The sequence below is a fragment of the Populus alba genome, chromosome 14 (assembly GCF_005239225.2).
Source record: "Populus alba chromosome 14, ASM523922v2, whole genome shotgun sequence".
NCBI lineage: Eukaryota > Viridiplantae > Streptophyta > Magnoliopsida > Malpighiales > Salicaceae > Populus > Populus alba.
Genome location: NC_133297.1, coordinates 22,460,374 through 22,482,725, shown reverse-complemented (window position 1 = coordinate 22,482,725; position 22,352 = coordinate 22,460,374). Strand labels below are relative to the sequence as shown.

Genomic DNA, 22,352 nt, shown 5'->3' with positions numbered 1-22,352 from the left:
TTTTGGTTAAAAGAGGTCGCCAAAAGGGATCTCATATTTCAGGTTTGGTTAAAGGGAATCACTAGATGTGATTCAAGGTTGATTAGGCTACTAGTTTTTTTGGTTTTGGATAAAGGAGGTCGTCAAAAGGGATCTCAGGTTAACACAACCGTAATATCGATATCAGCTTTGTCTAAGGGAAATCGCTAGATGGGATTTCAAGTTAACCGAGCTACCCATATTTTTTAGTCCCATCTGGCGATTCCCTTTAACCAAAGCCACCTGAGGTCCCATCTGGCGACCTCATTCAACTGGAACTAAAAAATATGGGTAGCTCGGTCAATCTGAAATCCCATCTGGCGATTCCCTTTAACCAAAGCCATTTGAGATCCCATCTAGTGACCTCATTCAACTGGAACTAAAAAAATATGGGTAGATCGGTCAACCTGAAATCCCATCTGGCGATTCCCTTTAACCAAAGCCACTTGAGATCCCATTTGGCGACCTTATTTAACTGGAACTAAAAAATGTGGGTAGCTCGGTCAACCTGAAATCCCATCTGGCGATTCCCTTTAACCAAAGCTACCTGAGATCCTATATGGCGACCTCATTAAACCAAAACTAAAAAAATATGTGTAACTCGGTCACCTTAAAATCTCATCTGGCGATTCTCTTTAACCAAAGCTACATAAGATCCCATCTAGTGACCTCATTCAACTGGAACTAAAAAATGTGTATAACTCGGTCAACCTGAAATCTCATCTAGCGATTCCTTTTAACCAAAGCTATATGAGATCCCATCTAGCGACCTTATTTAACCAAAACAAAAGAATGTGTAAAAAACGGTCTCATTGTAATGGGCGACCTACCCAGGTGGAAAGAATATGAAAAACGATCTCATTGTAATGGGTGACCTACCTAGGTGGAAAGAATGTGAAGTGCGGTCTCATTATAATGGGTGACCTACCTAGATGGAAAAAATGTGAAAAACATTCTCATTATGATGGGTGACCTACCCAGATGGAAAGAATGTGAAGTGCGGTCTCATTATAATGGGTGACCTTCCCAGATGGAAAAAATATGAAAAACGGTCTCATTATGATGGTTGACCTACCCAGATGAAAAGAATGTGAAGTGCAGTCTCATTGTAATCAGTGACTTATCCAGAGAAAAAAAAAAAAGGAAAGAGTGGTCTCATTGTAATGGGTGACCTACCCAAGCGGAAGAATGGCCTCATTGTAATGGGTGACCTACCCAGGTAAAAAAACTTGGAGAATTGGTCGTGTTGTAGTTGGTGACCTACCTAGAAAAATGTTAGTCTCATTGTAATGGGTGACCTACCCAGGTGAAAGAATGGTCTCATTGTAATAGGTGACCTACCCAAGTAAAAAAACATGGAGAATTGGTCGCGTTGTAATGGGTGACCTTCCCAGAAAAATGTCGGCGAGGGCTCAAAGGCGCACTCGAAATGAGGTAGGTTTAAAAAATGCACTACCCGAGAAGTGAGGGCTCAAAGGCGCTCTTAAAAGGAGGCAGGGTTAGAAAACGCACTACCCGAGATGATGGCTCAAAGGTGCACACAAAAAGAGGTGAGGGCTCAAAGGCGTACTCAAAATGAGGTAGGGTTAGAAAACGCACTACCCAAGAGATGATGATGAAACACCGATCTGACAATGTTGAAAGCAACGCATTATGGTCAATATGCATGTATACTTACCTGAGAAAAATAGGTCCCCCTTTCTTCATGGTGTCTTTCTTTTCTCAAAAGTTGGAGTGTTGGCAGTGAACTTCGATGGCTTTTTCGCTCTTGATTACTCAAGTCATCTCTTGTAATCTTGACCTCTAGGAAAGACTTGATATCATCATAGTTCTTTGTCCTTTGCCCTTTATCTCAAGGATTTCCAATTTTGCCCAATAGTTTCTTAGAAAGGGAATCATGGAGCCAACTCTACCAAATGTTTTTTATTATCCCCTCGCTTGATCATGCCCCCAAGTATTCAAATCAAGTTTGGGGATAAGGCTCTGTGAAGGAAGGTTTGACAAGGAGTTGTTTTCATGCTAAAATTTTTTGGAATTTCAAAGCTATTTCAGACACAGAAATCATTTTGACGTTGATTCAAAGTGAACTCATTCGGAAGAAATTCAAGTGCTTCTATGGAGAGGTTATCAAAAGTGATGAAAACTTTTTGTTTTGGCTTTTGGTGAAAAATATGAAGTGACATTTGGCTGGTCGAAATGGTTCAAGATTTAATATGAGAGTTTCAAAGATCCAGTGTTGAAAGCATTCATTTTATTCGCATGAATAATGATTTGGTTCACATGAGAAAGCATTGCCTATCGATCCAGATTGCTTGCCTTTGATCAGAAAGGGCTTGATTAGGCACGTAATGTAGGCTTGGGCTCTTGGTTATGAAGAAAATGATATTTGTAGGCTCAAAAAGTGTTTGAGAGATTTCAAAACTAAAGATCACTTGTGCTTATTTCTTGACCTTTTGTCATTTGAATGTCTTTCCAAAATTGATCTATCGTGCCCCAAGTGTTTGGGCTTAGGCTCTTTCTCTTTGTTTTCTTCATTTGGTTTTGAGCATCATCATATTGGGTTTTTTTTTTTTTTTTGCTCAAAATTTTTGGATCTTTGGATTTTTCTTTATGCCCCCTAGCTTTGTTTGGGCACCTTTGATGATTGAGAATTTTCTTTTATGCCCCCTAGTATTGCTTAGGCACTTTCGATCATTGAGGTTTTCTCTATGCCATCGCACTTGCCCCCAATATGGGGTGTGATCCTAGCCAAGGTTATTTATCTCAAGAAAAGCATTAGGCTCAAAAGGGGACTGCAAATGATATATTTTAGCCTCGTGAAAAGATTATCAAAGATTGCCTTTCTTCATTTCAAACTCATGCATGTAGGATCAATAAGCCTTGCTTTCATGCAAGTATACAATGTGATTTCTCATTATTCATTCAAATAAAACTCAGCTTTTGGAGTCACTTTATGGGTTCTTTTTGTTTTTGTTTTTTTTTTTTGTCTTTTTTTAGGTTTTCTAGGTGTATGGTTACCTTTCTAAGGAATCACCTGAATTTCCAGAACTCATTTGTTTTGGACAAACATCAACATAATTTTTGTTTTTGTACTAAACTTTGAATTCCCAAAAATCCTTGTGAACACGCGCGATCATGCATAGTTTTGAAAGAAAAGGGAAACACACCCAAAGATTCTTGGTGTGATGGTTTCCTGCTTAATGGTTATGCTCAATGTGTTATTTGCATGAAACAACAACAAAAATGAAGGTATGTTATAAGCACATGATCTTATTAACAATAAAGGCTCATTTGACAAGGAAAGTGTTGTGGAATTTTAAGCCAAGTTACCAACAAAAAACTGGAACAGGTTGAAACAAAAAATCAAGATGTTTTGCAAACATGATCAAGCAGAGGTTTTTTTTTTTTTTTAACAGAACAAGAATAGGCTCCATTATGCACCGGTGGTGCAATTCCCCTTCAATCAGCCTTCCCGCCAAAGCTTTTGCAGAAATACATGATTATGTCGAGGCTCTTGACCATGTTCGCCCCCAATTTCTTCGGGTTGAGTTGTTGTTGGGTTTTGAACAAAGATGAACGGTCAGTTGGAAGGAACTTCCCCAGAGTTATTTTTCAGTATTTGCTCGAGTAAGCTAGTGGCGAGTTACATTTGTCTTCAAAAACTTCAACTCTTCTTGGAAATGGACATTACGGCTAACACACTCTTCATCTTCCGTGTTTTTTCATTCAAAGTCAAGTGTTGTGACTTATAGGGGACCTACTTTTCATCTGCATGCATGACATGTATGAACATGTAATCTATGTGATGAACTCGCCCTTCGAGGGGTGACAATATGGTCGTAACTCTTGTATGATGGAACAAGAATCATGATTTTTGCCGAAACTCTACAATGAAAATTTTCTGAGTGACGGCCATTATGTCACCCACAAGTCTTGAGTTCAAGATGCTTCAAGAAGGGTTTGCTCTTATGTAAATAATGATAGCACATGCAACCTAAAGACAGGTTCTATTCATTATGTGAACATGGGTAGGTTTTCTATCTGGTCTCAAAAAGGTCTCATATCTGCCCAGTGACGTTCTTCATAAAGACAGTATGGAGGTGTTGCAAGGAATAGTTAAGGCACGTATACCTACCATTACCAAGCAGGCACTCAGATATGAGTTGGGTGTTTCACGCATCTGAACACTGACCAATAGTTTTAGGGCAGATCATTAGTTCCCCACCTAACCTAAAAGCTTATGTGTGCTTTCAAAATTAAAACAATGTGATGCATGAGACAATTCTATAAAATGCATGGAAAAAAAATATTAACAAAAAGATAAAAATGCAAAAACTTCTCTGTTTGTTTGTTGGAAAGTAGTTTCCTTTTGGAAAGTGAATTCCGAGGAAAGTGAATTCCGAGAAAGTATTTTCCAATGTTTGGTAGTGTAATGGAAAATGAGTTGGAAAACATTTTCCAGTGTTTGGTTATGTCATGGAAAATGAGCTGGAAAATAACTTATTAATATTTTATTTTTCTTAAGTTTATTAAAATAATGAGGAACAAATCTTACAAATTAAAAAGTTGAATGAGAATGAAATTGAAAAAAAAATTCATAAATTATCTCAAATAAAATAAATAATAATCAAAATAATAGAGATCAAATCTAAAAAATTAAAAAAAAAATAAAAGATGAAGAAATTAAAATAATAATAATCAACATTTCATAAATTATTTCAAAAAAATAAAATAAGTAACAATAAAAAAAATGAGGACCAAATTTAATATAAAAATAAAATTTTAAGAGATGAAATTGAAAAATAAATATTCAAAACAAAATATATATAGCAATCAAAAGTTTGAGGATTAAATTTGATATAATCAGAAAATAATGACATTTCTAAAGTTTTCACAACTTCCGGAAAGTGTTTTCCCCTCAAATTTTTCAGGAAAACACTTTCCTGAATTTTCCTGAAAACCAAGCCAAATTTTCCTTTTACTGGAAAGTGTTTTCCATTGACCAACTTTCCTACTGGCAAACAAACACAAGAAAGTTTGGAAAGTGATTTCCCGGAAACCACTTTCCGGAAAACAAACACAGCTAAAGGAAAAACACTTTCCTGAAAATCAAGTCAAATTTTTTTTTACTAAAATTGATCGGAAAATGTTTTCCGTTGACTAGAAAGTATTTTTCATTGACCGGAAAGTGTTTGGAAAATGGTTTCCTGGAAATTACTTTCCGGGAAACAAACATGGCCTTAAACACATCAAATACACAAAGCTTCGTCCAATGATGCAATCATATTATTCGATAGTTTCACCCACATTTAACTAGTGTTTTGCCTATGTGTTATATATAAAATTCCTTGACATTCTTTGTTTTATGTTTTGAAGGCACTTTTGGATGAAAGATGCAAAAAGGAGTAAATTGAAGGTAATTGGCAGATTTGACATTCAGTCGATGTTTTGTGCAGAGCGTGAGCTCTAAAGGTCGAAATGAAGTGATTCTAGTGGCATTAAAAAGCTAACATCCATACCTTTCTTGGCATCTAAGGCAAGACAATAAACTAAGGAAGAGCATGGAAATCGCAGCTTTCAAAGTCAAATCTCGCAATCTGCCAATGTTGACCTTCGGTCATTTCGACTTGAATATCTAGAGCTAAAAACGTCCAATTGATGCAAACTCAATTGTTTTGGATTCCTGACTCAAAGCCCTATAAACTCTTCAAATTTCAGCCAAAAAAGATTTCATATGAGGGAGATATGATTTTTCAAAGATGACAACTGAATTCTGCCACTAAACAGGTTTCGTTAAGAAACGACTCCAAATTACGTTCTGAAGCATCTAAACCGATATCCAAGTTTTTATTTCAGCAATGTAGCTCCTCTAAGTCAAAGCTTGAAGATTTCATGCAAATCTATTTCTTCTTTTTTAGGAAAATAGTTATTGAACTACTTGAATGTAAATTGTCTACTTAAGGGAGGACTATTTTGTAAAATAGAGATTAGGGTTTCCGGTTTCCTAGCATATAAAAAGAATGAGAGAAGAGAGGGGGGGCAACCACCCAAGAGGATAAAAACGCCCCCCTACTCTAAGAAACCTGAAATCATGCATTCTTCCATCTTTTTGATTAGTTGTTCAACAAACATGCAAGGCTAAACTCATTTTCTTGGCTGCAAGGACATGGAAACCTTCAAATTTCAAGAACTGTGAGATTTATTCTTCCATTTATTTTCAGTTTGTATTATGAATGAGTATGTTTGTTTTCCTATGCATATTTTATATGATTGTTTATCTTAATTTGCTAGAGCAGACTCAAAGTTATTGTTGTGAACAATCTATTGCTAAGTTTGATATAAAAACCGGACTTGTGGTATATAACTTGTGAAGCAACTAAACTTGATAACTCTAGCAGAACTACACTATTAAACTTAGGGAGAACATTCGATCAAAGCAACATAAGCAGACAACTTGGTTGTTAAGATTAATGAATTTATCTAGATCTTAAGGTTGTCATTGGATTAAATCATTAGTGCGAACACTGTGATTATTTGTTAGTTAGGGTTAGTTATACGGCGGATCCATTAATTAACCAACGTTAAGAAAAGATAAAAATTCAGAATATAAACTGGAGCTTCGTTTCAAGGATCAGTTTTGATTTCTATATGTGGATGTGTGATTGCGACCAAGATTTGTTCTCTTGATAATTTTCTGATTTTATTAAATTTTGTTTGATAGTTTTCTATTCTCTTTTGCTTTAGCCTAGATAACATCAACCCCCCCCCCCAAATTACAGATCATCTAGAATAAAAATCTGACTTGAACCTTCCTCGTGGGATCGACCCCTTGCTTGCTCTATACTATCCTGCGTGTTGTGTTTGAAGCTAGGGTAAATAATTTGTGTGACCGCAACATCGCAACAAATTTTGGCGCGGTGCCGGGGAAGTAATTTTTAGTTGATTCTTGTGCTTTTATTTTTATTTTCTGTGATTTTTATTTCTTTTTCTAAAAAAGAAAAAAAAGAATTATTGCTTGCTGCGGTACTGTTCATTACAGCAGCGGTACTGTTTAAAACAGATTGTTTGGTGGAATTAGGTATCGGCCTTTTGTTTCCTGAAGGGAAATGATGTTCTTAACAAGACTGGTGGTTTACCACGAGCCCCTCTCTATCAAGGCCAAATTCTGCTTTTTTCTAGGGTTTTTAGGCAGTTTTAGTTTTCTAACGTAAGATTTTCGTACAATTTGCATTGTTTTCGATCTCTTGCATGATTGGTTTCTTTTGAGTTTTCTTGATGATTTATGCCAGTAACCCATTCTACTAATCGAATTCAAGTGCAATTAGATCTCGAAATAGAAAAAACTTTACACAGGTTACGAAAGGAAGCTCGCCTCAACACCATGGCTAATGCACGACAACAAACACTTAAAGAGCTTGCTGCTCCTAACATGGAAAATCAGCCATTGTGCATAAACATCGACAATAATGTAAACTTTGAGCTCAAATCTGGTTTTATACATTTGCTACCAACATTTAATGGTCTTGTAGGAGAAGATCCTCATACTCATCTCAAGGAGTTCCATATGGTTTGTGTTGGCATGAAACCGAATGGAGTTGATGAAGAAAAGGTTCAGTTGAAAGCTTTCCCTTTCTCTTTAAAAGGGGCAGCAAAAGCATGGCTTTTCTCCATTCTCTCAGGTTCAATTGGAACTTGGAATGGCATGAAGAAGATCTTTCTTGAGAAGTATTTCTCAGCATCTCGAGTTGCCAACATAAGGAAAGAAATATGTGGGATTCGACAATCTCATGGAGAGACACTTTCCGAGTATTGAGAAAGATTTGAGCAACTATGTATTCAATGCACTCATCATCAAATACCCGATCAGCTGCTCATTCAATATTTCTATGAAGGATTGATGCCTACTGACCGTAGTATCATTGATGCTGCAAGTGGAGGGGCATTGGTAGATAAGACACCCAAGGTTGCACGCCAATTAATCTCAAACATGGCAGCCAACTCGAAACAGTTTGGCACCCGTGGAGACTTCACAAACAAACGAGTAAATGAGGTAAGTATTTTTAACATTGAGAATAAAGTTAATGATCTTACTGCTCTTGTGCGTTCTTTGGCTTGTGGCAATGTACAATAGGTGAAAACTTGTAGCATATGCTCTTTACAAGGACATGCTTCAGATATATGCCCAACAATGCAAGAAGATTACATTGAACAAACTAATGTAGTTGATGGAGCATTTAATGGACAACCTCAGCGTAAGTATGATCTTTTTTCCCACACGTACAATCCTGGATGGAGGGATCATCCCAATCTACAGTATGGGAACCAGTCTCAACAAGGCAATCAAGGCCGACGATTCCATTCCCATGGATTTCAACCCCAACAAAATTATCAAGCAAGACAACCCTCTCCATTTACAAACTCCAATGTTATGGGGTCGTCATCCAGTGATGATCTTCGTGAGATGATGAAAACTTTGGCTTCTAACATTGTGACCTTGCAACAAAATGTCATGTCTTTTCAACAAGAAACAAGGTCAAGTATTCATAACTTGGAGAAGCAAATGGGGCAAGTAGCTTCAAGCATGGGGAAATTGGAAGCACAAATGAATGGAAAATTGCCCTTCCAAGCATTGAATCCAATAGAGAATGTTAGTGCGATCATGCTGCGAAGTGGGAAAGAACTTGAAGTGAAAAGGTCGAAACAAATTGAGATGGATGAAGAAGAAGATATAGAAACCAAATTGAGTACAAAAAAGGAACATCTTCCTCCTCCAAAAACTGAAACATCGACCAACACTCCAAAGGTAACTCCTCAATCAATGACTTCCAGTTTTAAAACAATTCTACACTTTCCTGTGAGTTCTTCTAGGTCAAAGAAAGAGGACAAAGAAAAAGAGATTTTAAAGGTTTTCAAGAAAGTAGAACTCAACATTCCTTTGCTTGATGCTATCAAGCAAATTCCCAAGTATGCCAATTTTTGAAGGAGTTGTGTACTATCAAGAGAGATTTCAAACTGAAAGATCATGAAATGGTAAGTATGGGTGAAGTTGTATCTGCTGTTGTTCAAAAGAATATGCCTTTGAAGCAAAAGGACCCAGGTGCGTTTACTATCCCATGTGTTATTGGTAATGCTAGTTTCAAAAGGGCCTTGTGTGATTTAGGTGCATCCATTAGTGTTATGCCCAAACATGTTTATGATTCTCTTAGTCTTGAGCCTTTGAATAAAACTAGCATTGTAATACAACTTGCAGATCATAGTTTTGTTTACCCACTTGGTGTGCTAGAAGATGTCCTAGTTAAGATTGATAGTTTGGTCATTCCATGTGATTTTTATATTCTTGATATGGAACATGATTCTTGTGATCCATCAAACAACACTCCTATATTGTTTGGGAGACCATTCTTGAAAACTGCCAATACAAAGATTGATTGTGGTAAGGATACTTTGTCTATGGAAGTAGGAGATGAAAAGATTGAATTTAATTTTCATGATGCAATGAAATATCCTTATAGCAATGTTTATTCTATCACATGCTATGACCAAGTTGATAAGTATGTGCAACAAGTTTTTGATTTTGAGTGTGAGGATGGATTAAGCGTAGCTTTGAGCTATGGCTATGATCTTACTAAGATAGAAGAGATGAAGAGGCATATATATGTACCCCAAAACATACATGAATCAGCATTGGCTTCGCAAGCTTTGCAAATTGTCCTCCATGATGGAGGAGTCATTTACCCCATTATGGACAGTGAATGGGTGGCGCCTATCTTTTTGGTGCCCAAAAAGATCGGAATTATGTGGGAAGAGATTCGAAATGATGCTTATGAGAATGCAAGGATTTACAAAGAAAAGACTAAGAGTCTCCATGACTGAATGATCACAAGAAAAGAGTTTAATGTTGGAGAAAAAGTCCTTTATCATTCGCATTTGAAACTTTTTCTTGGAAAGTTGCGCTCCCATTGGATTGAACCCTTTATTGTTTATAATATTTTTCCTTATGGTGTAGTTAAAATTACAAGCTTAGAAACCAACAAAGTACTCAAGGTCAATGGGCATCGTTTAAAACCTTTCTATGAAGGTTGGACGGCAAAACTCACCGCTTCTGTAGAGTTAGTTGAACCAATCTATGAAGAATAAGCATGCCACATGTCAAGCCAATGACATAAAACAAAAGCGCTTACTGGGAGGCAACCCAGCACAAAAAGAAAAGAAAAATTAGATTTGCTTTATTTTTCCTTATCTTTTATTTTTTCACATTTTAATTTATTTTTTGTCATTCTCTTATGTTCCTTTGCTTTTATTTCAACATTGAGCACAATGTTGTGTTTTAAGTGTGGGGATATTGGGAGAATTTTGGTTTTCTTATTTTAGTTTTCTTTGTTGTTCTTTAAAAAAAAATTATGTTTGATCTTTTTAACTCCCATTGGTTTTTGAGAAATGAGTATTATGTATGAGAATTAATTGAGATAGATGAAGATATAAATCAAATGAAGGAATATGCATGCAAATTTTAAGGTTTAATTGGTTTAGGGATTGACTTTGAGAATATGCCATGTTGACTTTATAGTGTTATACCAATTCAAGGTTTTGAGCCTTCAACAATGTATTCTTTAATTATACATTCTTTCAATAATATGTATCTCTAGAACTTGCTTCATATCTTGTTGAGATTACATTCGCATTACATATATACATGAAGATGATAAAGGCATTAGGAATTTTAACCATTTGAGCCAAAAAGCATATTATCCTTAGTGAGCCCCTTTTGAGCTTGTTTATCTTTTCTTTGCTTTATCCATGTATAAGCCTTAACTTTTTATATGTTTTCCTTTTCCCCTGGCCAAGGATTAGCAGAGCATAAACTTGTGATATTTCATGGAATTATGGTTGGAAATTATGTGAAAAGAAAGAAGAAGTGATGCTTGATGAAAAGATGGGCAAAGTTGTGAAAAAGAAAAGGAAAAGGAAAAGGAAAAGAAAAAAAAAGAAAAAAAATATTCCTTTATGTTGAAAAAGCTTGAAATCAAAAGAAGTTTAGCATTGGTGATTAAAGATGGAAAATTTATGTGCTTTAACGGAATATCTTGTTTGAAATATTATTTTTCAGAATGCTCTACTTTCTTTGGTTTGAACCTTTTCTTTTACTCTCTTTTACCTCACCTTAACCTTAGCCCTATAACAACCATAACATAAGACCTTTTGATTCATGTATTGTTTGTAATATGTTAGTAATTGAGATGAGATTAAAGAGTAAGCTTATGGTAGAACATATTCATTGATTGAATTTGAGAGATTTAAACACATAAGCCTTAAACACATGAGTTTTGGAGTGCATATCAATGAGAGGACCTATCACTTTGGCATGGCATAGATTTCATTTAAATCTCGATGATTAATTGAGTTTTGAAGTTTGCATGTAAATAAATTCATAAAAATTTATACTCTTTATCCTTCTTAATTGTGTTCTTGTTTATAATGCATATATTCTTGGATATTGATGGGAGATTAGGAGATTGTTCATAGTGATTTGATTTGATTTAACTTCAATTTGATTTCACCTATCCTTTCTCGAGGACGAGCAAGAGCTAAGTGTGGGGGTATTTGATGCAACCATATTATTCGATAGTTTCACCCACATTTAACTAGTGTTTTGCCTATCTTTTATATATAAATTGCCTTGATATTCTTTGTTTTATGTTTTGAAGGCACTTTTGGATGAAAGATGCAAAAAGAAGTAAATTGAAAGTAATTGGCAGATTTGACGTTCAGTCGATGTTTTGTGCAGAGCGTGAGCTCTAAAGGTCGAAATAAGTGATTCTAGTGGCATTAAAAAGCTAACATCCATACCTTTCTTGGCATCTAAGGCATGACAATAAAATAAGGAAGAGCATGGAAATCGCAGCTTTTAAAGTCAAATATCGCAATCTGTCAATGTTGACCTTCGGTCATTCCGACTTGAATATATCGAGCTAAAAACATCCAATTGATGCAAACTCAATTTTTTTGGATTCCTGACTCAAAGGCCTATAAACGCTCCAAATTTCAGCCAAAAAAGATTTCATATGAGGGAGATATAAGTTTTCAAAGATGACAACTGAATTTTGCCAGCAAACAGGTTTCGTTAAGAAACGAGTCCAAATTACGTTCCAAAGCATCTAAACCGATATCCAAGTTTTTATTTCAGCAATGTAGCTCCTCTAAGTCAAAGCTTGAAGATTTTATGCAAATCTATTTCTCCTTTTTTAGGAAAATAGTTATTGAACTACTTGAATGTAAATTGTCTACTTAAGGGAGGACTATTTTGTAAAATAGAGATTAGAGTTTCCGGTTTCATAGCATATAAAAAGAATGAGAGAAGAGGGGGGGGGCAGCCACCCAAGAGGAGAAAAACGCCCCCTACTCTAAGAAACCCGAACTCATGCATTCTTCCACTTTTTGATTAGTTGTTCAACAAACATGCAAGGCTAAACTCATTTTCTTGGTTGCAAGGACACAAAAACCTTTAAATTTCAAGAACTGTGAGATTTATTCTTCCATTTATTTTCAGTTTGTATTATGAATGAGTATGTTTGTTTTCCTATGCATATTTCCTATGATTGTTTATCTTAATTTCCTAGAGCAGACTCTAAGTTATTATTGTGAACAATCTATGCTAAGTTTGATATCAAAACCGGAGTTGTGGTATATAAACTTGTGAAGCAACTAAGCTTGATAATTGTAGTGGAACTACGTTATTAAACTTAGGGAGAACATTCGATCAAAGCAACATAAGTAGACAACTTGGTTGTTAAGATTAATGAATTTATCTAGATCTTAAGGCTACCATTGGATTAAATCATTAGTGCGGACACTGTGATTATTTGTTGGTTAGGGTTAGTTATACGGCGGATCCGTTAATTAACCAACGTTAAGAAAAGATAAAAATTCAGAATATAAACTGGAATTTTGTTTCAAGGATCGGTTCTGATTTCTATAGGTGGATGTGTGATTGCGACCAAGGTTTGTTCTCTTGATAATTTTCTGATTTTATTAAATTTTGTTTGATAGTTTTCTATTCTCTTTTGCTTTAGCCTAGATAACATCAACCCCCCCCCTCAAATTACAGATCATCTAGCATAAAAATCTGACTTGAACCTTCCTCGTGGGATTGACCCCTTGTTTGCTATATACTATCTTATGTGTTGTGTTTGAAGCTAGGGTAAATAATTTGTGCGACCGCGACATTGCAACATCCAATAATGTCAGAAATAGTACCTTCCCCAGTGAACTCGCCATTCTGTCGCACGTCAAAATCCGCGTGGCATCGACTGGCGATTTTTCTTTATATGTTTGCTTGAAGTGGTTCGTTGGAGTCGCCACCTAGTAATTTATTAAAGCCTACCAGGAAACCGGATGTACTGGTCTTGTCAGAGATTCCCGAGTAAAGGACTGGTTGTGGTTAGGGAAGGTATTAGCACCCCTAACGCACCATACCTGAGGTAAGCTACTTCATGATTTTAACATGTTAAAGAAGTTTTAAAATTTTATCTTTTCATCGGATATTAGAAATACAACTTACGTATAAGTTAATAATTCTTGACTGTGATCCAATCAAAATATTAAATTCTTCTTTAATCTTTGCAATTTTATCATAAATAAAAAAACATCCATAAAAAAACCATACAAACACACACATACATTTTCACTATATTTTTTCTTTTCTTTTCTTTTCTTTTCTTTTCACTTCCATGTTGACATAATACAAATTACAAAAACTCAAAACTAAACAAATATTACATTAAACAAAAATTACATTAAACAATTCTAAAATTACAAAACAACCATTATAAAATCCATAACAGTGCTGGGACCAGTTCTGTGAAGCCAAAGGGCAGCAGGAACAGTGGCGACGTGTTGTTTCACGCGCCACCGTCACTGGCAGCGCGTGGGCTCACGCACCGTCGCTGGAAACTCCAAAAAACTAGGGGATCCGGAATGTCTTCTTCCCCTCTGTCTTCCCACGCCGACGATGGGAGTCACCGTCACCTGCAAAAAACCCAAAGATACACACACAGCAGTTGGTTTGAGTTTTTTTTTTTATGGCTCACGGATCTATTTATCTCCGTTTTGGATTTGCTTTGTTCTTGGTTTCGCCTTCTTCTCTGCTTCGTTGTTCTCTGCTGGTTGCAGGTCCGGTCGTCGATTCTCGGTTGGACAAGGGGTCGCTTCTGTGGGCGTCGCTGGAGGAAAAAGGACATCTGTTGGTCGGTGAAGAAGCTGGGAGGCAAAGGCTTCTTCTGTGGAGGTCATCGTTGTTGAGGAGATGATGGGGACGGCTTTGTGGTGGAGGAGCTCGGCTGCTGTTGTAGGGTTCTCCAGGTGTGGCTGGCGGCCGGAGACCGAAGGGGGAAGAGGCCGCTAGAAAGGGGATGCCTTCAATGCTGACAGGGGGGTTTCTTTCGGTTTGTGAAGTGAGGAGATCGGGGAAGAGAGGGAGTCCGGCTGGTTTTGGGTCAGAAAAATCAAATCGTGGAGGGGGCGGTTCTATGTTGTTGGCTGGAAAAGAAAAAGATGGGGAACGGTGTGGAGGCTGAGTGGAGAAGATCAAGAGAGCCGAAAATGGCAGGGGCTGTGGGAGAAAAAAAATTCAAGCCAGGGGAGGGGGGCGGCCGACTTGGCAGAGATAGATTTTAGGGTTAGGTTTTCCCCTTTTTTTTTGTATTTTTCTTTTAAAATTACCCCCCTTATGCAAGTGTTGGAAACTACTATTTATAGGCAAATATGTTGCTAAGTCTCCCAACTTGGTCCCTCAACTTCTTTTTTTGTAAATTTTGATTTTTCTTATTTTTTTGTATATTTTAAAAACGAGCAATATCAACGTCGACTTGATGAGGAAAATTAATGATTTTAAAAATGACGCATGAAAAGTTGAACGTGTTCGAAAGACCCTTAAATATTTAAATTCTTTTTTAAACGACGTTGAAAATGCTAAAATGACAAAAATATATTAAAAAACATATTTTTTGGACTTTCGTTGTTTTTCTCTATTTTTAAATTTTTCTGAAAATTTATCAAAACATGGGTCAAAAATTGGGTAGCAACACTCTACAAGGTAAGACAAGTAGTGACAAGTAATCCTAACATTACAGGGATATTTGGAAGAATATTTTGGGAATCTCCATCTTTTACAATGAAACTAAAGGGTAGCAGCTATTACCAAGATTTTCATTTTTATTTAAGAGAGTTAAAGTTGGCATCAACAATCCTTATTATTCAAGGACATTTTAGTCATTTTGAGCTTATTTTTCCTAATACATGGTTTTATGCTAACAAGTATAATTTTCAATCCAATCGTTGGATCAAGCTAAAATTTTATTGGAAGTTTTAAAATATCTTGTCTCATATTAGGTTAAAATCACAGGTCAATCAAACATCAAGTAAGCCTTACGATTAGGTCTGGAAGTTTAGGATTATTTTTTTATTTTATTTAAAACTTTTTTATTATTTTTCTAGTATTGTTTGAGAATTTTTTACCTACTATAAATAGGGTTATTTATCTTGTGTTCATGTTTTTTTATAAACTTTTATTTCAAAACAATATTTGTATGTGTGAGGAAAACTCTTATTTTTTTGTTCTTGAAAGAACTAAAATTGACTTCTCAAAGAACAATTATCTTAGTAGTGTTTTCCTTGTACTTCTTGTTCACAATATGCTAATCATTGAGTAGGAGTTTAAATTTCAATATTATTGATGCCTTGATTCAAGGTAATCGTTGTGTTATGCTTTATATCTTAAATCTAATTTTTGGCATTTTGAGATTGTGTTCAAACTTGATTGTGGGTTTCTGGATCTTATGTCCATGGAGTTCACATCATGTGTGGTTACTAGTTGTTTTCCTTACCTGGTAACCAGAGGTATTCATGACCTTGGTCATATTTGCCTCGTGGAGTATGATGTTATAGTTACCTTGTGGTTCATAGACTTGCAATTTAATGATAGAGAGCCTTGTGGTGAGTGGAGAATAATATTCATGAGAAATCAGTGCTCGTCTCATGGAAAGTGGCACAAGCATGTGGAGAGCAGAATCGCACACGTCTTGTGACAAGTCAGGTACCTTGGCCATTGTGTCGCGCCATTAGCAATAGAAATGGTGTCTGCTCTTCATAGAAAAATTTGATGGGTGTCCACTTTGACTTCTCGAAACTAAAAAAATACATTAAAACATGTGCCAATAATTGATAATTTTTTATGGTACTAGGTTGAAACCAAATAATTTTCCATGCTCAATATGAGAGAGAGAAAAAAGAATGGTCCATGTAGTCGTTTGGGTTGCTAGGCCAAACAGGCTGCTTAATTAATATGTTTTTGTTTAGGTGAACCATCAGCTGGGGAGGACCATGCTATGGTGGTGTACCAGGACGGGTTTGGGGCTTGCATAAGCGGAGCTGCCTGGACCAAAAGATGAGCTACGTTTCTCAAAACAAGTGTTTTGTTCTAGTCTACTTGGTAAATGTAATATTTCCTTTCAACTCGGCAAATATTTTTTGTTTCATTTCTCAAAGCTTTTGCTTTAATTTCGTAACAAAATCACAATGTTACTTCAGTTTTGGAAAAGAAAATTTAAAGCACACACAAAAAAAAAATATCAGGTATTGGTGATTGGTGATGTGTCTTTTTAAAAATTAGATTTTGATCATAAATTAAATTCTTTTTTAATCTAATATTGTGATGGAAAAACATTTGATATACCTAGATTAATATGAGTTAACCCGTGAAATTTACAGGGATAATCTTTAAAAAAACAATAAAAAACTTAATCATAAATATACTTAATGTTGAAGGACAAAAATTAATAAAAAATAACATTTATTTTAAAAAATAATAAGTAAATTTAAATCAACAAAGTAAACTCGGGATGCACGTAATTGGTTTCAATAATTTATTTATCTCAAAAATTATATTTCATTTAATTATATGATATTAAATTGCATGATAATTGCTTTGTATTAAATATTTATTTAGAAGTACAAAATCCATAATAGGAACTTGGTGCTAAGACAATAAAAATACATTATTAATAACAAATGATAAAATTATATATTTTTTTAAAACATTCAGTTGCAGTAAAATCATTAAACTATAAAACAAAAAAAAATGTAACAGCCTGACTATTACAAATTAACCCATTAAACCCACAACACAGCTTATAGACTCAATTGGGTTCAAAGATTTTTTTTATCGATTATTTTAACCTAAATATAAAATAGCAAAAAAAAAACAAAAAACCCTAAAAAGAGCCTAAGCACATGACCTGGGCATTTAAAAATAAATAACACAACCCACATCTATAGACATGTCTTTATTTTTTTTTTCTTAACATGTTATCTGTCTTTTAAAAAAAAAAATAGATGAAATATCATTAATAATAATAGACAGCATGTCATCTGCTTTTGCAGAATCCGATAACCAAAGGTCGCTGATTTTTAGTCTTAAAAACTCATTTTTCAACACATTGTTTTCTCAAAATACCTAGAAAACACTCAAAACACCTTGATAAACATATTCATGACCTCAAAAAAAAACAAAAACAAAAAAGAAGCTTAAAAACCCAAAATCAACTCAAACCCAAAAACATTTCCACAACCAAATATACTTTCTCAAGCAAGAAGAAAAATAAACACTAGGTAAAACTACTCTCATGAAATGAAATCCATTAATATCGATTTCAATGTTTTTGGTGAACAAAATCATTTGTCAACAATCATTTTCTCTCTTTAAACTAGAATCCAGCGTCCTCTCTTTTCTAACAAAAAAGAATTGCAAAAAATAAAAGAAATTGACTTTCTTAAAAAAATTTAATTTTAGACAACTAAAAAGACCAGTCACTAATAAACCTAAAAAATGAGGGATGAAAATAAATGTTTTATATGAAATTCAAAAACACCACCTATTTTACCCATTATTCACTTCCATCCTCTAAGTTTCAATTCAACCCTTCCAAAAAAAATATGTAATTGGAATTGCACTCAAAATGACCAAATTATATCAAAAACAAGTTTAAGGATCAAATTGAAAATTTTAACTATCCATAGTGATTTGTGTGAGGATGAACAGTATTGGCAGCTAAAGTGTTTTCCCCGCATGGATTAATTTCCCTAGATGAAGTCTCTAGCTCCACTACTTACAGCAAATCACTGGGACTCCACGAGCTGCCCCTCCTTCATAGATGCATGCAACAACACTCGAAACTAACATCAAATCATTCATTCGATTTAATATCTATAACTTCTATAGCACTGGGTTTCAATATTCAAGTTACTATCTATAAATGTCATAAAACTTCCTCTGCAATCTAGTCACTACGTACCTTAGTCAACAGGAAACGAAAACAGATCACTGATATGCATCCATTAGACATAAATTTTATTCCAATAACAAAACCCACTATTGCCACCGGGCATTTCATTTTGAGCTGCACAATAAGTTAGACAAATTCCTTCACCTGAAAAATTAGAATCCACCATAGCCATTGCTCCATCTATATCCCTCTGTCTCAGAGTTCTTTCTTTTAAACCTGCTCCAGAATAAAGAAAAAAATTAACGAATATTTAGCCATAAAGGAAACCACATTCTTCAAAATCTCAAAGCAAACATTATATTTATCTCATAGAAAAGACATGCACAGCAAGTTCTGTTTCACTCATAGTTTGCATTGACAGGATTGAGGAAGTTGCATTTCAAAATATGTGCCATGTTAACGAGTCTTGGATCTCTCATTCGTTGTTTTAACAATATTTTATTGGGAATGCCCTCATCAATTTGCATCTGGAGCACCATTATTATGCTTTTGAAACCTTTCATCTTGAGGTGAAGGTACATATGCATGTTTGTGAATCTGAACATCTGTACAAATATATATTGCATCCCTCCCCTGTTACTTCCTTCCAACTTTACTGGCCACTAAAGGAAATAAAGCAATGCAGCAAACTTACATAAACAGCAATTGAATGCGAGCATCAAAATCAACTGGTTGCTGGGAGGAACACTCTAATAAGTTCTTTATTAGTGACCCTTTTCCTACACGTAGGACATTTAGCCTGTCTTTTGATTGCGTCTGCAATGCAAGTCTTACAGAAAATGTGTCCACATTTTGTTGACATCTCCTCAACCAATGGACACAAGCAAATTGGACAGTTGAAGGTTGGCTCCTTTGGCGGCACGGTCTGCACATTCTCCCTCTGGCAATAAAGTAAAACACTGATCATCAGTTTCAAAAACATAAATCAAAACATGGATGCATTGAACATGCCCACGCATGAACATCAACTCAGACAAAAATACAGAGATCTCTGATCATTATTCCAAAATTAGTCTTTATATGTCCATTGTAACTCTAAAATCTTGTATAAGAAAACAAAATTATGAATATTAAAAGGTATGCAAATACCAGAGTACCTAGAATAATCTCCTACCGTGAATGCAAAGTTAATTAGGTACCTAAAAGCAATCCAGAAGTGCACAAGGATAACATTTACAGATCAAATTCCAATCAAGCTAGAGCCATTAATGTGCACTTAAGATTATTAAAAAGGGTTTTGAGTTCTGCAAAATTACATCCTAGTTGCAATAACTTTAATGCAACAACTCAATCATTTATCAACAGCATGGCAAGGAATAAATAGCAATGGGAACTATAGGAGCAGCTACGAAAACACAAGTAGCATTAGAGTTGCATGTATTACCATAGACCTGCTGCTGCTGCTGCTGCTGCCGCCTTCCAAATTGATGTAAAGATCACAATTGATAATCGTTTGGTTTGGTGGACCTCTTCTACGCTTGTTGAGGTTATTGTGAGACAATCTACTTGTTCGCCCTGCAGTCAACACAAATAAGAAGAGTGTGATGTGATGGGCATACACACTTGAGAAGACAAGGTAATAAGTACATATATATATCCTCAGAGAACAGGAGAAACACACACTAACATTATATAATCAATATCATTGCAAACAGGATGCAAGACAAAGCAATAAGACAGCAATTCCATTTAGCACAAGATACCATAGGCAAAGAAAATAGTTTATCACCTGACTCTACATCAACAACAACAGCCCTTCCACGAGCTCTTTGAGCATTGTTCTTAGCCTAGAATGGAATAGGAAAAGATAATAAATAAAGAAGTTTCTCAACAAAAAAGAACACTTCAAAATTGAGAAGAGAGAAAGAGAATGTACCTCGGCAAATGCTGTGGGTGACGATTCAATGACATCATCATCGAACACATCAACATCAATAGTAGGAGGTGGCAAGGACTGTCCTTGTTGGCTTGCTTGCACTCCTTGAGGTTCAGTTCGGCTTGAAGTCCCTTCATCACCCCTCCCTTCAGTAGGAGGGGCGTTTAAGTCCAGCACTGTCTTCCTTCGCCGATACCCCCTTAAAGCAGGACTCTTCACCCCCTGAGTCTGAGTGCTCATGCTCAATCAACAAGCTTCATACAAAAGTCCTGCAACCTCGATAAACTAAAAAATTCAAAAATGAAACTGGAAAATAAAAATAAGGGGACAACAGATTATTTTAAATGTTAATCCAATCTTAAATTGCCCAGTATAGAAGAATTAACTTGATCAAATTGGTATACATTATCAACATTTATTGACTTCAAATTCCAATTCAACTTTCAAATTTAATTTAATTTAAGCACTATCTCTCACATTACAATAAAAGTTGAGAACAGCAACTAAAAACAATGAAACTACACTTAAGATTCCAAAAAAATAAAATATCTAAGAATTCTATGAAAAGAAATTATCAAAGCAGCATCAGAAACTGAAAAAGCACAAGACGGTAATAATTGCGTGAAATTAGAGGAAATCCAAAGCAAGCAATCCGATTAAATCAAGCAGAAAAGAAAATCGAATCAGATTACCTATAAAGACCTTGAATCTGCAAAGAAAACAAAATCGTAAAAATAAATTGAGAGATAGATTTGAATTCAATTATTAGGGCTTCGAAAATAGGGGTGACAGTTTTTATACGAGGAAGAAAAATAGCATGGTTGAATTAGCCCCTTTACTCTTGATAAACGAATCAATTAGTTCCTTTAATTTCAAAAGGATATTATTTAGTCCTTTTTTACCATTTTATGTTCTTTTCCAAATTATTATTTTTCATTTCAATGACTATATAATTAAAGATAAATAAATATATACTAGATAAATATTGATAATAAAAAGACTAAGAAGGATTAATTAGCCTTTTAAACTAAGAAGACTATTTAATTAATTTTAAACACTACAAGGATTAAGTTCTAATTTACTCAAAAGAAAAGGGAGGGACTCGGCAACTAGGGAGGGAGGGTCAGGTCATTGACCCGGGGATCGGTGATGGGAAAGTGAAGCTCCCGCGTGGCCTCCTTCTCAATCAATAAATTCTGTAGTAAACAAATTGTGTTTTTTTTGTCAAAATTCAATCTTAATATTTATGTATTTCTTTTTTTAAATTAAAAAACAATGGTTTTATGAACATCATGGTTTTCTCAATAAAAAATTAAAAAAATAATATAAGAATTTATAAGAATTCAAATGATTTAAATTTAGGGGAAAATTATATATTTTTAGTCAAAACTCTCTTTTTATTATTTATTTATTTATTATTTTTATGACATTTTTTTTATGAGAAGCATATTTTTTATTATGAAAAAATATCATTATTTATGAACCAATTTTAAATAAAAAATACAAAATAATTTCTTAACTATTTTTATGCAATTGCATGAAAAATAAAAGAACAATAAAAAAACAAATATTATATATATATATATATATATATATATATATATATATATATTATACTCATTAAATATTAGTATGCAATTTATTTTAAATATTGTACATATTAGTTTCATATATAATTATTAAAATAATTGTAAATGTAAAAAAAAAAAAAAAAACTCTAATCTTATTTTAAAAAAATATGGCATAATTGAATGGTTTTTTTTTAAAAAAAAACATTATTATTATTTATTTTAAAAAATATTATATCTAAGATATAAGACTCTATGGCTTGCACATGTCTGGCCCATGCAAATGCTAGCCGTGGTGCATGATTTTTTTTTATTTAAAAAACACTCAAGCTAATAAAACATAATCCGCTAAGGTAGATGATATGTGTGAAACCTTGAAAATTTATAATTTAAATATATTGATAACTTGATGGAAAATTCTGTAAAATCTTAACAAAAAACTTCACTATGATCAGTTGAATAGTGAGAAATAAAATACAAATTGTGGTAAATTATAAACCTTCAATCAAATTTTATAATGTTAATAAAATTATTAATAATTTAGAATCGGAA

General features: G+C 34.5%; 1 protein-coding gene across 2 annotated transcripts; it reads right to left on the bottom strand.

The window, feature by feature from the left end:
• Window positions 1–18,247: 18,247 nt before the first annotated feature.
• Window positions 18,248–21,083, bottom strand: LOC118039419 (uncharacterized). 2 transcript variants are annotated; one of them, XM_035046108.2, is made up of 6 exons: window positions 20,925–21,083; window positions 20,233–20,501; window positions 20,086–20,143; window positions 19,741–19,871; window positions 18,991–19,236; window positions 18,248–18,572 (listed from the first exon to the last, which is right to left on the bottom strand). In XM_035046108.2, exons 2-5 carry the CDS (start codon window positions 20,470–20,472, stop codon window positions 19,021–19,023), a joined length of 645 nt encoding a protein of 214 aa, XP_034901999.1. In that variant the 5' UTR covers window positions 20,473–20,501; window positions 20,925–21,083; the 3' UTR covers window positions 18,248–18,572; window positions 18,991–19,020. The 2 variants fall into 2 exon arrangements, with proteins under 2 accessions (XP_034901999.1, XP_073260387.1); XM_073404286.1 differs by having other exon boundaries at window positions 20,233–20,508; window positions 20,925–21,025.
• Between the last annotated feature and the right edge of the window lie 1,269 nt (window positions 21,084–22,352).